The sequence below is a fragment of the Cyprinodon variegatus genome, unplaced genomic scaffold, assembly GCF_000732505.1.
Source record: "Cyprinodon variegatus isolate N-32 unplaced genomic scaffold, C_variegatus-1.0 Scaffold145, whole genome shotgun sequence".
Lineage (NCBI taxonomy): Eukaryota > Metazoa > Chordata > Actinopteri > Cyprinodontiformes > Cyprinodontidae > Cyprinodon > Cyprinodon variegatus.
In genome coordinates this window covers 951,763-966,719 of record NW_015150598.1, presented here as the reverse complement: position 1 = coordinate 966,719, position 14,957 = coordinate 951,763, and the positions used below count along the sequence as shown (strand labels likewise).

Here is a 14,957-nt window from a genome sequence, read left to right as displayed (position 1 = left end):
ATTTGGGATGACATTAATACCTGAATGCTAATCTGGACATTTTAGAAGGCATTTAATCCTTACCTTTATAAATCATCCAATTCTAAATACCATACAGTATATTTGTTATTTCATCTAAAACTAATAAAACAAATTAAACATGAACAAATCTGTTATAACACTGAAGGACATGCATTAATAAAAAAAATTCTGAGAGTCTCTCTCAAATGTTTAATTGCTGCTTCTATCTAATTTTTAGATACATCTAAGTAACTATTTCTGTGTTTTATCAGGCAAACAGAGCTTTGACACTGGAAACCAGTTTCCTCTGTGTACTGAACCAGTTTATTTTTGCACATCTGGCCTTGTGCCCTGCAGATGTAAAACACCGGGGCGCTCTGACCCCCTGTATGAGTCAACCGTCGGCTCTGGAACAACTGGAATGTTTGACGTCATAATTTTCCTTAGCTGCTGCTTAAACAGGAACCAACCATATGTAGGGATACCAGCTGGGATCCGTCTGTGCTTCATCCTTTAGCTCCTTTTGATTCCATTATTACATCTGATCAACAGACATATTTATATCTTACTGTGGATTAAAATTGTGAATGGGTTGTTTTGTACAGTTTTAGAGCTGAAATTTTTAGTTTTTAAACAGGAATCCCCTTTAAAGAATTCTTATCTATATTATCTTCCTGTCACATTAACCACAGCGCTGTAAAATCCAAACCCAAACTATATTAGGTCTGATTAGCCTGGACTTGTGGCTTCTGTTATGTTGGAGGTGGAAAACAATCAAACACGCATAAATAAAAGTACCTGATCAACATACCTGCTTTAAGAGTCGGGGAAACTAAATCATTTTCTGAAACCAACAGTTTCAAACATTAAATTAATTAAAAGCATGACATGACCCACCCTGAGTACTTCATGATATCTTCAAATACTTGATTTTGTTGAAAGGTATAGTGGAGGAGCTTCTTTTTCTGGTGGATCATCAAAATAAGTGGTCCTCCTAATTGTCAATCATTCTAATGATATATTTACGTAAGCCCGTCCTACGTGCTTTTCCCCATAGTGGAAAAATTGCAAATTTAACATAAGGCAGCCATATTGGATTTGGACTGGGTTGTTTTAGTTTGAGCCCAATGAAATGCTGGTGAAGATTCTCATTCATCCAGATCATAGTCATTCCAAAAAAGTTCAAACGTTAAAAAAAGAAACCAGTGGACTTTGTTTTTCTAAGCCTTGACAAGGATTTGTTTGTGCCGCTCTATAAGCCTGGAACTCGAATGCTACTTCAGACATGTTGAGGTGTTTTTTTTTTTTTACTTCTTACCTTTTTTGGAAAGCCCAGTTAAATGAAACATTACTGGAGAAAACTGCAGGGATAAAGGGAAAGTCATTGTTATAGATCATGAAGAAATTACACAAGCAGACCTTTTCTTTCTTTTCTTCCCTTTTTTCGATTGTTTTTGCTTTCTGGTGATTCAAGATATTTGCAACCAATGGGTAGCCTTTAGTCTTTATCTTTAACCAGTCAGCATGAATCCACCTTGTTTGCTGTATTTATTTGGATTTGCTTGATAGAGAAATCATTAAAAAAATAGTTAAAACGGTTATTCTGTGCTAATCTAAAATGGACCATATGCCTACTGTACCATACGTTTTTTAAAGTAATTTTTAAACGTGTATTGTTGTAGTAGTAGCTTTCTTATGTTGTGTTTCAGTTTTTGACAAAAACTGTTACATAGTCCCTTATTTTATTTTTTTAATGATTTGTCATTATTTACTTTTAATACATGAAGATGGGGGTCTGGCTGCGCTGGATGAACACATCAGAACCTTAACCTCTTAAGCTCACAGGGTCTTAGGAGCAAATTCCGCTTGAAATTACATATGTGAATTAAAGAAAATACAGCTCCCAAACTATAAATTGGAAATACAATTGTTCGTTTTTTTATAGCAGAAAGGCATTGAGGAATATTTTTCAGGTGGAACCATTATTTTAAATGTCACCATGTCTAATTTATGGGTGATTAAACAAAGAAAAAGATGAAAAATACTTAGCCTCGCCAGATTTTTTTTCCAAAAGAAACGCTGCAAAACACCTTGAAACCCCATTTGAAAGTCTGGATGAACCTTCAGACTTTATAAGCCAGGGTTAAGGGGTTAAAATGGCATAAACAGCATCAGGGTCTTAATTTATTATAAAGAAATAAATCAGGTATCAATGAACTTTTAGGCTAATTAGATGCTAATAAAATGTTGCCTATTCATTAGCATTAAGCAAAGCTGCAATTTTATAGTGGATAAGTCTTTCTTTCATTATTGGGAAATTGTTTATGTTTGCCAGTAGTTTTTTTTAAGTTAGAAGAACTAAAGTGTCTAGATAAACATGGAAATAATGTTAGCATTTGTTGTTTAGAATGGAGGTCTTCAACAGGGGGGTCCACAGAGGTTTTTTCCACTAATTGAAATGTCTTTAAAGAGACATCGACATGAATTCAACACACTGTAGTAAACAGATAAATGGAGGCAGAAGATGTCTTTCAGTCATCAATGCACACATTCAGCGACACACAGGAGCTCTTTCAAGCTGGGCACCGTTTCATTCACAACACCTGTCCCATCAACCAGGAATCAGAATCAGAAATACTTTAATAATCCCAGGGAGAAATTACTTTTATTACATTACTCCATATAAAATAGAGTGACTATAGGACCAGTTTGATATAACACAATTTCATACAATATATATAATTAGAGGTCCCAGCTCCAACTTGCCATCAGTTTGAGGGTACTTGGCCGGGAAAACATTAAAGACCCCTGGTGTAGAAGATTAAATTAACTAAATGATTATCATACAACAAACCACTTTTTTTTTTAGTTAACAAAGAAAAGCAGATATATACACCGGATTTATCTTGTCTTGAAAATAAGATGAATTGTAGGGAAGAGAAACCTTAATATAAAAAAAAAAAATCAAATAAAACAAAAAAGGCTTTTTTTATGACATCAATTTATAACAAGATGGCAGCCTTTTGCTTTGCTTTCCCATATTAAAATTAATAATTTTTCTTCATCGAAGAGAAAGAAACAAAATAAGATTTAAATCTTGATTAAGAGGCACATGGTTCGTTTTAAGCAATATGACCAATTTAACCTTTTCTTTAACCTTTGACCCTGACCTCAGTAAAAGCCTAGAACCAGGTCACCAAGAGTTAAGCGTCGTTAACTGTTAACCTGCTGATTGTTAAAGCTAATTTATTCTAACTGATCCTTTTACTAAAAAGACTAAAGCACATTTATGACAATAATGTAATTTGTAGCTTATTCAGAGCTGATTGGATCCAGCTTTTAACACCTGAGGCAGTTTTATTGTGAGATATCTAAAGCATCTCAGTATCACAGATTTAGATTTAGTGGCGGCCTAGTGGTTAGGACATAGGGCTTGGAATCCTGAGGTTCTAAGTTCGAACCCCACTCCCACAGACTGCCACTCTGGGTCTTTGAGCACAACCCTTAACCCTACACTGCTCCCCGGGCGCCGAATGATGGCAGCCCACTGCTCCCAAAGGGGAAGGGTTAAATGCAGAGGTAAATTTCTCCAATGTGAAATCAATAAAGTTTAATCATTATCTATTTTTATTATTATATTTACCGTTCTGTCTCACGTGGGATCCATCTGTGTGGAATCCAGTAGAGAGCAGCCATAGATAATGAGGAAGAGGAGGAAGGGGGGGCTGTAATTCAGAGAGAGACCACAACCTTCCCTGGGTCGAACATGGGATGAGAGCAGCTCATAACTGTGGCTACCTCTTAAAAGAAAGAGACCCACAGGAGTTGGGGGGCTGCTGATGGAAACGCAGAGACATGTAATCAGCGAGCTGCTTATTCATTTCAACTTTCCTGGCCCCGGTTTCTTCCCCCCTCCCTCTTCCGTCCCTGGAGGTTCAGAGCTTTGTTCGTGGAAGCCGAGCTGAAGATCTGCTCTAAGCAGCATCACAGCGGCTCTGCGCTAAACATCTAACAAGCAGGAGGAGTTGTCTTACAACTCCGCTTCTTCTGGTCTGATTCTGAGTAGAAATGTTTCTAAAGCTGGACCTTAGCATTAAAAAAACAAGCTGCATTAAGAGTCAAGCTGGGCTGAGAGTTTTTCCAGAGGGAAGATTTATGATTGGCTGCGACTCAGAGGGCTTTAAAGCAGGAAGGAGCATCTGCTGCAGAGTTATTCCTCAGCAGCTGTAACTCATCTGGACCAGGACTCATTCCCTCTATGTTAGCACACAGAGGAAGGTTTTCTTCTTCACTATTTTATAAATCAAACCTACCATATTTTTAAAATAAGAAGACAGTTTAGTATGTGTATTAGGGCCTTTTCTTGTATTAGAAATGAAGATTTAATTTGAAATGACTCACTGTTTCCATCTGGTCATTTTCTTACCTCCCCTCTGACTTCTTCCTGCCAAACCTTCTCGCCAAACACGTTATGTTATGAATATTTCCATATTAGCCCAAATAAAAAACCATAAACTAACTGCCTCTCTTTCTCTCACATCTGCCAGCTACATCACAGGAGTAGTATCCCCACTTTTCTCTCCTGCTTTAGACAAAAGCTGTATTTTTGTGAGCGTGTGTGTAATATGTCTGAAGTCTGGTTCTTTGTGATAACTGCAGAACAGACGCATGAGTCATGTGGAAAAGCTCTGAATGTTTTAGACCGGAGGAGAAAAGCTGACTGGTGGAAAACCTGGAGGTGAATTAGCTGAGATGGGGGTGAAAAGTGAACTTCCCTCCTCGTTCCTTCTCTTCTTGAGGCTTTGTGGTTATGTTTTTTTCATTACGAAAAAAAACCCACATGTCCCTGCCAGTAATCTTCAACTCTGTCGACATGCAGCGTTTCAAGTCTCAAACCACGACAGGAAAAAAAAACACATAGCTCGGCTAGACGGTGTGACGTTTCTGTGTGTCAGCACAGAAAGGAGCCGCAGTTCGACTCCAACTACAAGGTTTATTATAAAGAGACTTAAACGTGTCTCCTCAGATTCAGTAAAGGAAAAAATCCTGACGTTTTTGATTCTGGTTGCAGTTCAGACAACATCAAGTTGGCGACTCCTCAGAGCAAAAACAAACCTTCAGGCTGTATTAAGGAGTGTCAGATCTTAAATACACACATCTGGTGGAAGGAAGCGTGAAGATAAAGTCAATGGCTGATGGATGTCAAAGAGGCATCCACAGCAGTGGGTTTTAAGTCCAGCTCTAAACTGGACTCTGATTCACATTATTTTACACTACCAACCAACTTCTATAATTCTTTTAAGTAGGACAAAATTCAATGTTTCTATTGCATTTTGCACCATTTTTATTTTTGCTCTGCACTGAAAGTTTTCATTGTTTACATTCTGATCGCTGCTGCACCTCATATTGGAAGTTTTATCTACTCCAACTGCAAAATCATTACACTGTTGTAAGCTGTATGCAATGAAATTTGTCTAAGTCTAATCCTAAGCTCATCAATGTAGACGAGTTTAAACAAAACAAAAACCTGGAAACCTTGAAGGTCCAGATTTCGTTCCAGCTTCTTACACTGGTTTAAAATGAATGCATTCTTCCTGAACTGACAAATTCCTGTATCTCTTGCTTTGTAAGCAACCTCCTCCCATTCTGAATGCGGAGAAACAATAAATCTCCATTTTGGATCATATGATCCTTTTGTGCAATTTCCAAAACTCTGATTTCCTCTCATTTTAATTCATTTTTCCATTTTTAGAACATCTAACCTCGTCGTTGACAGCTAAAGATGAATGCATGGTTCCATGTGAGGGAGGAAAAAGATTCATGCAAAATGTTAAATTATTTGCCTGCCGTTTGCCACAGAACAATAATCCCTAAAAATAAAGTTTGTTGAAGCTGTCTTAGTTCTCATCTGCTGCTTTTCAAACTTTCTGACGAGTTAGCTGCTCTCCAGAGCAAATGCTAGCTCTTACGTAAATAAGAAATGGATGTTGTGTGGATGTTGTTGCCATGGTTACCAGCACTGGTATCATTAAATTGGTAATAGCTATCTCCAAATCTTAACCATATTTTTTTCTGTATTTTTTTTGTGATTTGTATTTGCCGATTTAACGTCAATATAATATATCAAATGTGTTATTATTGTTTCAAATCTTTATGACAAAATATAGACCATCCTATAAGGAGCTGTCTTATTGGCTCTTATAACCTTTTCTTAGATACAGAGGCAGTTAGCTGCTAGATTGTACGTAAACAGGAACAGCAAGCAGAGATTTGCTGTAGTTGACTTATTTTTTCTTATCTTCATTTTAAGAGTGTCTAAAGGAGAAAAAATATCTGTTCTAGTTGTTGGTTTACCTTTAAGAAGTAAAGTTTTCTTACTCACTAATCATTGTTTAATTCAGCCATTTTTGGTTAGCAGGTATTTAATCTGTTTACACATATTTGTTTGCAGGTTTTTATTTCTAAATGTTCTCTTATTTCAAATCTACTGCAAATCTAATTATTTAAAATCTTTTTATATACTTTAGTGCCTATTTCTTTAATAGATACTCATGTAAACTTTCATCTGAAAACAGTAATGGATCGTTTTATTTGACATTGTCTGGTTTTGGCTACTTTTATCGCTTATTCATGCTGGGGTTGTGAGGGTTGCTGGTATCTCCAGCTGTCTATGGGTAAGAGGCGGGGTACAACTTGGACAGGTCGCCAGTCTATTGCAGGGTAACACAGGGTCAAACAGGACAAACAACCATTCACACACACACTCACACCTAAGGAGAATTTAGTGAAGCCATTTAACCTGACAGTCATGTTTTTGGACTGTGGGAGGAATCCGGAGTACCCAGAGAGAACCATGCATGCACAGCGAGAACATGCAAACTCCATGCAGAAACCCCAGGACCAGGAATCAAACACGGAACCTTCTTCCTGTAAGGCAGGAAGAAAAATTTTTTCTTCCTGTTACCCACTGCACCACTGAGCAGCCCAGTGTAGAACAACAAATGTGAATAAGTAATTGACATGTATTGTTGGGTCTTTTAAGTTCCCTTTTAGGAAGGAGTATTACAATCATAATTTAAAAAAGCACATCCTCTCTGGCTTCTATGTTACAGCAGATTTTACAATTGATTTTTAAAAGCTTCTAGAGATGTTTAACTCTAGCCTCAATTGTAGAAAAACAGATTCCAGATTGTCAACTTTTCTTAAACAGAGATAAAAACATGTTGGAATGAATGATCCGTTTAGCAGCGAAAGGTCACCCCTTCTCTTTACCTCAGCCTCTGTAAAAACCCTGTAGAAGCAAAAGATGCTTCCTATAAATCATTGACGATTATGCGTTAACCATCTGAAGACAGGAATATTATTTAATTGGAAACATCTTAGCTGATTAAGGCCAAAAGTTGAACTTAAAGCGATGAGAAATGACCAAAACTGCAAAAGCTCCATCCCAGACTCAACAGTTAGGACCTCAGTTAGGAGGTCAAAGGTCATGTCAGGAAAAACAGAAATCAGAGTGTGTCAATTATCCAGTCAAAGTCCATCTACCAGCCTAAATGAGATGTTGTTGTGGAACCTCCAGGGAGCTGAGCAGAAACTTCAGCGCTGGAGCAACGTTTAAGTGACTTAAATTCAGACTGAAAAGCTCTGCACACCAATGTGCTGAAGGTTGTCTTGGGCTGTTCTTACTTTCAATCTTAACAATCTTAATCTTTGTTACTTAAATTTAAAATTTAGTTTTAATAAATCTTGATATTTCATTTTTAGAAGCTGTCAAAAACAACTATTTTCCATAATGAGCAAAAAAATAACAAAAACAAAACACAGACATTGTTTCTGTGTTTCTCCTCTTCCTTTTCCTCCCTCTAACCCTGGAATGTCAGAAATTAGTCCTCGATGGCCGAGGACTTTTAGATGCATCTCTGCTTTAAAACACCTGAAAGAAATAAAGCGGTCCTTTGCAGGAGTCTGGAGAGCCTAATTTCAGGGGAGGAGGTAATTGATCAGTTAGATTCAGGGGTGTTGGACCAGGGAGATGTCTAAAAGTTGCAGGATACTGGACCTTGAGGACTTGTTTGACATCTCTAACCTGTCTCACCTGCAGAATGAAGCTCACAGCTGCCACCTGCTGTTTGCAGCAGAAACAGGTGAAGATCCCTTTAAAGGGAACACCAGGTCTCTGTCTCATGTCAATTGCTTTCTCTTCCCTCACGCCAAAACTTTTAGTGCCTGAATGTGGATTTTTTAAAGTGTTTTTACTGAACTGGACAGACTGAAATAGGTCTGTCGATCTCAAAAGATTTAAAAGATTTTTCAGGTCCAGATAGTTTTAGTTGTTTTTTACATGTTAGTTTTTGTAAGAGTTTACTTTCTGGCATATTACTCCTATTATTAACTCTTTTCCTCCTCTTCTGTCCTGCTTTGATTTGATTTGAGGAGTCTGGACAGCTTTGTTTGCAGCTTTCTGCTTTGAGTGCATATTTTTTTAGCGGATCTTGTTTTGCTAAGACATTTAAAATCTGCAAAACTAATCTACCCGAATCAGTAAAGGAGCCTTAAACCTTCAAATGTCTAAAAATTGAATGCATGCTGGGGGAAAGCATTTCTCTTCTGTTTTTTTTTCCTCCTCTGAAAGTTGTTTCCTCTAGAGACAATGACCTCATGTCTAAAATATGGAGACTTCACTGCAACTATTTTTTTTTTTTTACATTTTTTAAGCCCTTTTTTTCATCTCAGTGTGTATGGTAACATCTTAGATGCATTAACATCTAAAATGTAATATTTTACAGAACATTCTATTCCTTTTTTTTTTTTGGCTGAGTTATTTAACAGCGCATTTGATGATGGATCATCATGAAAAAGACAAAACTGCTATGCAATGGGAACCAGGAGCTCCAGAAAGTGCTGAGTCACTGGTTGCTGAAGAACAGACAAGAATAAAAATCTTAAATATCTCAGTCATTGTAGATCATCTTTTGGTAAAATTAGAAAATAAATTGTGATCTATGGGATTTTGAACCTTTCAGTGGCCACATGTACATTTCTATGTGTTGCTTTGTGTTTAATATGAGAGATATGAAGGGTTAAAGAGGCTTTGCTGAGTTATTTCTATCTGGATTATACAATACTTGGAGTGAATTGAAGTTGGAGTGTATTTTTCAATGAACTCTGGGCTGATCTGACTTAAAAATAAAAGTCTTATAGAGGTATGCTGTTTAAGAATAAATATACCTACCTTGTGATGAAAGTGGAGAGATTATCGATTGCCCAGGATCAAAATTCACTGAGACAGAAAAACCTTAAACATCAGGTGTGTAGAAAGTGACAAAAGGATCAAAGGACCAATTCAATCTAAGGAAATTGTTTAAATTTAGTGACTTTTCTGGAAAGTTTGGCGGAACTTCAAAAAGGTTTTTCTCTGTTGAAAAAAATCAGAAAGACATGTTTCCCCTCCTGCTGCTTCTAGAGACACATTCTGTTGTTTACTTGATTGTTCCTTTTTCAATAAACATGTTTCAGGACTGGGTCAGGAAAGTGGTCAACACTGTTGTATCAGAAATACAAATGGGGTTTTATTCTCTTGTAGCCATAAGCAGACTAGTCCACAGAGTTTGTTTCAGTTATTTTTAACACATTTTGTGTTGATAACACAACTTGTTTTTAAAGCATTTTTCCCATAAACCTAATACAGATTCTTGCTCCTCTCTGTTTTCCAGAAGGCAGCTGTGAATATGATGGACAGATCTATGAAAATAAGGACATCTGGAAGCCGACTGTCTGCCGGATCTGCGTTTGTGACGAAGGAAAAGTACTCTGCGAAGACATCCAGTGTGATGACGTGACAAACTGTGAGAAGTTGTACGTCCCGGATGGTGAGTGCTGCCCAGTCTGTCAGGCGGATTCACCAAACACCGGAGGCGGGACAGGTACCTCAGGTGAGCTTATAGAACTGCTGGACACAAACTGAGCTGCTTAAAATTAAGACAAATGTTTTTTTTCTTGTAAAAATACTAAAAGATGAGCAGAAGTGCTTTTTTTTTACAGGTTTATTCTCTATTAACTATAAAGTAGCTGAACTGAAATTTGTACCCATTCTTTTTAAGATTTTTGTCTGTAAATTGACAAGGCCATTAACACATAACAATTCTCTGATCTGAACTTACACATACAATTCTACATGTAGACCAAAAATGTTTTTTTTTTCTTTCCTCTGAGCTGAAAATTGTATACCTACCTGCTGAAAACAGGACATTTTTTGGGTTTTATCTCAGTAATTGTGTGTCTTCCTATCACTCTTCTATATAGGCCAGATTTGTGGTATGGATGTTTAATAGATGCCCTGTGTAGAGATTCTACCGTCTGGGCTATCTAAAATATTGGACTGACTAAAACTCAGGCTTATATTGGACCAATTCTTGAATTTGTCTACTAGAGCTGACTGTGGCTAATAACAGAGAGTATAGCTAAACTAAACCATTGTCTTTAGCAGGTATTTACAAATAGGCCTACAGAAAAATGGATTAAAAGTTGTGCATAAATAAAAAAAAATAAAAAGCTCAGAATCAGAAATACTTTAATAATACAGTTCATAGGTTTAGTCTACATCACTGAAATATGCAAACAGACTAAAGATCAATGAATCAATTTGTAAGATTTCCCAACAGCAGAAATACATGGAGAACTTCTTGTCGACCTTTGAAAAAAAATATTGTGACAAATTTATAGTTAAGAAACTTCATAGAGAAAATTAGTAAACAAACAAAATTTGCTTGAAACATAGACTCAGCGTCCATTAGTCTTTCTATAGCTGTAACTTATATTGCAGCTATAGAAACAGTTTTCAGTGAAGGAATAACTCTTAGAGTCACATAACGTCCTCTGGACTCAGTGCAGGAGGTGGGAAACAAAAGGATCCTAACTAAATTAACATCTCTGTTGGATAATGTCTCCCACCCCATGCTTGAAACTGTTGCGGAACTTGAGAGCTCCTTGAGTGACAGACTGCTGCTCCCTAAATGCACCAGGGAGCGTTATCACAGATCCTTCCTCCCAGCTGCTATAAGACCACAACTGTTCCCAGCAGCCTCAATAAGTTGCTACATTCATGCTGATTTTGCACAGTTTCTATCTTAGTCAGTTAAATAACATGCAGCTGTCATTTTGCACATTTCTGATGTTGCTGCTATTTTCAAATGTCCATTACTATAAAAATGTCCATAGCTGCATATTGGTTATTTATTCTCAATGTGCACAGTTCTATATTGTTAAAACACTTTACAGTACAGTTTTTTATTGTTTATCTTTTAACTTTTCTATCATTCTTCTCTATTATTCTTATACATTTTTCTAGGGTCCACAAATGTATGACCATGTTTTCTACATTCTTTTTGCTGCTGTAAACACCGGAATTACCCCATTGTGAGACAATAAAGGGATTTTCTATTCTATTCTATTCTATTCTGTCTCTGTTTTAATCAAAAACAGAGACAGGAGGCTAATCTGTTAAGATAATCATTTGACACTGAAGTAGAAAATAAAAAATAAACATAAGAAATTATTTGTGATTGGGAAACTGATTTTAAATATAGTTGGATCTCAGNAAACAAAAGGATCCTAACTAAATTAACATCTCTGTTGGATAATGTCTCCCACCCCATGCTTGAAACTGTTGCGGAACTTGAGAGCTCCTTGAGTGACAGACTGCTGCTCCCTAAATGCACCAGGGAGCGTTATCACAGATCCTTCCTCACAGCTGCTATAAGACTCTAGAACCACCACTGTTCCCAGCAGCCTCAATAAGTTGTTACATTCATGCTGATTTTGCAGTTTCTATCTTAGTCAGTTAAATAACATGCTGCTGTCATTTTGCACATCTCCGATGTTGCTGCTATTTTCAAATATCCATTACTGTAAAAATGTATATTGGTTATTTATTCTCAAGGTGCACAGTTCTATATTGTTAAAACACTTTACAGTACAGTTTTTTATTGTTTATCTTTTAACTCTTCTATCATTCTTCTCTTTTATTCTTATAAATTTTCTAGGGTCCACAAATGTATGACCATGTTTTCTATATTCTTTTTGCTGCTGTAAACACCAGAATTTCCGCATTGTGAGACAATATAGGGATTTTCTATTCTATTCTATTCTATTCTATTCTATTCTATTCTATTCTATTCTATTCTATTCTATTCTATAAAGAGGCATCTAACTGTGAATATTTACCAAACAAACTTTTTCATCAAAAACAGAGACAGGAGATTAATCTGTTAAGATAATCATTTGACACTGAAGTAGAAAATAGAAAACATAAGAAATAATTTGGGATTGGGAAAATTTTTTTAGATATAGTTGGATCTCAGAGACATTTGCATACTTTTTTGGCCTTTTAATTCTGTTACTAGGAGACAGTTTGATTTTTTTAGACAACAAAGTACCTACCTATTAACAGTCAAAACTATTTAAAACTGATAAAAGAAAATACCTGTAATTTTTTCGCGATTTGCCTCTAAATTCCAAGCGCCAGATGTTGAAATATTGTTTGATCAGATAACAAGTGTATATCTATTTAGATGAGTTAGTTTTAAATGCAGATGTCAATGATTAAAACTGATTTAAAATCCAGTAGGTCTTTGATGATTTCCCTTTTGTGGGAAATGTACCTTTGAGACAATTAAGCCTTTAAAACAATAGAAAAAAACAACAACATTTAAAACGTGAATAATATTATATGTAGCTGTTAAACTGTGATTATCACCCCATTATCTATTTTTAAGTTAAATAATTTCATCTAACAATACAGTTCAATGTTTGACATTATAAACAATATATACATATTTTTATACAGTTAGAATTTTGGTTGTACCTCCCAGAGCACAAAAACACACAGTTATAATAAGGCATGCATAAAAACACCTATAAATCTTCTTTTCCAGCTCTAACCCAATGGAGTATATTAAATTGCAGTACCAAAAACAAATGTTTAAAACATTGTTGTGTTTTTTATATTGTAACAGACCACATCCAATTTTGCAAGTGCAATATGAGTCATCCCTCTGGTTTGGAGAAAAAATGACATGTTGCAATCTTCTCCTGGTGCAGCTGTTCCCAGCATTCCCTACTTTTATCTTTAGTTAATAAATAAATAATAAAAACTTTTATCAAAGAAATGAACAGTTTTCTTAGTTATGAATATTGACCTTTTATGCTGGCAGAGAAGCATGCTGACCACTGCAGCTCCTCAGGAATCACTGAGGTTTTCTTTGTTGCCTATCTGATAAATCAGTTTAGGTGGACATTTGCCTTCGCAGGTCCCCAGTGAGTTCATCCCTTCTCCAGGTTTAGACAACAGTTCGAGCAGAACTCTATGAGTTGTTTAAAGCTTTGAATGTAGTTTTAAAGCCTTACTCTGCTTTAAATTTCTCCAAATCATCACTGACCTGTCTGTTGGGTTCCCTGATCTTTATGATGCCATTTGTTCTCCAGCTTTTTGAAGGAAACCCTTGAGGCCAGAGCCAAAACATCTGGAATAAGACTCAGATGAAATCACACACAGTAGAGTTCTGTTTACTGATGAATAAAATGCTAATGGTGGTTATGTGGGTTAGATTTAAATAAATATAACTACTTTAAACAGGGGTGAATATTTACACCAAACTTAGTGTTTTTTTTCTATATTTTTATTCCCATCTCAGGTGCAGTATTCACTTCTTGATACTGGTCCACCTCATAGAAATCAAAATAAAACACATGGATTAGCTTGGTTGGGAATAACAGTGTAAAAGCTTAAGGGGTGTGAATACTTTTTGCAAGGCTCTTTCAAAAACCAATGGCTGACAATCCTAAAATGTAATCTTTTTTTTTTTTTTTTTCATCATGTAGGTGGAGGCAGAGTCTATAAGGTAAGACAGCCATTCCTTCCAGTTTCATCACGTCAGTCAGGTGCTATGATCCCTCTAATGCAGCATGAGTCTGAACCTGATTTCCTTCTGTCTTCTCAGGGTCAGAAAGGAGAACCAGGAGAGGTTCCATATGTAAGTCAACCCGCATAAATTAATCCATCTAAATTTCTAAGACCAGCATCTGACTGCTATTTTTGGGGACTTCTCTGCAGGTGACGGGAATCAGAGGCCGACCAGGACCCATGGTGAGCATCCCGGTTAAGACCCCAGTGTCGGAGTTGGTCCACCTCAGTCTAAACATCAAACAATACAATAACTCTCTGCTAAAATGAAAAAAAAAATAGCATTATTGTGATTGTCTGTTAGTTTAAAATACTTGTTTATTCGACAGGGACCTCCCGGCCCATCAGGAGAGAGAGGACCTCGTGGACACAAAGGAAGACCTGTACGTTACTTTCAGTCTTCGCACCCTTTTTTCCCAGCTTTTTTTTGTCACTACACTGCCACAAGTACAGAGCAATGAAATTAACTCTCTGCATTTAACCCATCCCCTTGTGGAGCGTCAGGCTGCCATTGTGCAGTGTGGGGTTAAGGGTCTTTTACAGTATGGCATCACATTTATTTCAAAACGCTCACAAGCAAAACAAGCATATTTGCATGTATGTTAAACTACTTATGCACATAATTTATCTGTGTCACATTTATGTCAAAACGTCTTTCCCAACCAAAGTGGCAGTCTGTGAGAGTGGGGCTTAAACTCAGAACCTCTGGATTCCAAGCACAATGCCCTAACCCATAGGCTGCCAACAGAAGGCTTAGAGACTGCAGAATCTACAAATTCTTAGATAGCAATTAAGAATCCATTTAAAAAATGATGATGAGAAAAATGTCTTTACCTTGATTCCCTGTAATGACCTTTAGCAGGAGGTTCCCATTATCCATTGAAAAGTCCCAATAATTTAGACTTTAATGACTTTTAATGATCAACTGTTCTTTTTACAACAATAATGCTTTAAGTCAGTGTTTAAGTATATACAGACATCCCTTTAAAATAGGAGT

At 36.5% G+C, this 14,957-nt stretch overlaps 1 protein-coding gene across 1 annotated transcript in view; it reads left to right on the top strand.

Annotated features, from left to right (window-relative positions):
* Positions 1 to 14,957, top strand: part of LOC107086214 (collagen alpha-2(V) chain-like) — a 56,498-nt gene that overhangs the window by 15,789 nt on the left and 25,752 nt on the right. Inside the window, exons 2-6 of the mRNA XM_015377015.1 lie at positions 9,714 to 9,932; positions 13,879 to 13,898; positions 13,998 to 14,030; positions 14,111 to 14,143; positions 14,290 to 14,343. Coding sequence (XP_015232501.1) covers positions 9,714 to 9,932; positions 13,879 to 13,898; positions 13,998 to 14,030; positions 14,111 to 14,143; positions 14,290 to 14,343 — 359 coding nt within the window. The remainder of the gene's footprint in view (positions 1 to 9,713; positions 9,933 to 13,878; positions 13,899 to 13,997; positions 14,031 to 14,110; positions 14,144 to 14,289; positions 14,344 to 14,957) is intronic.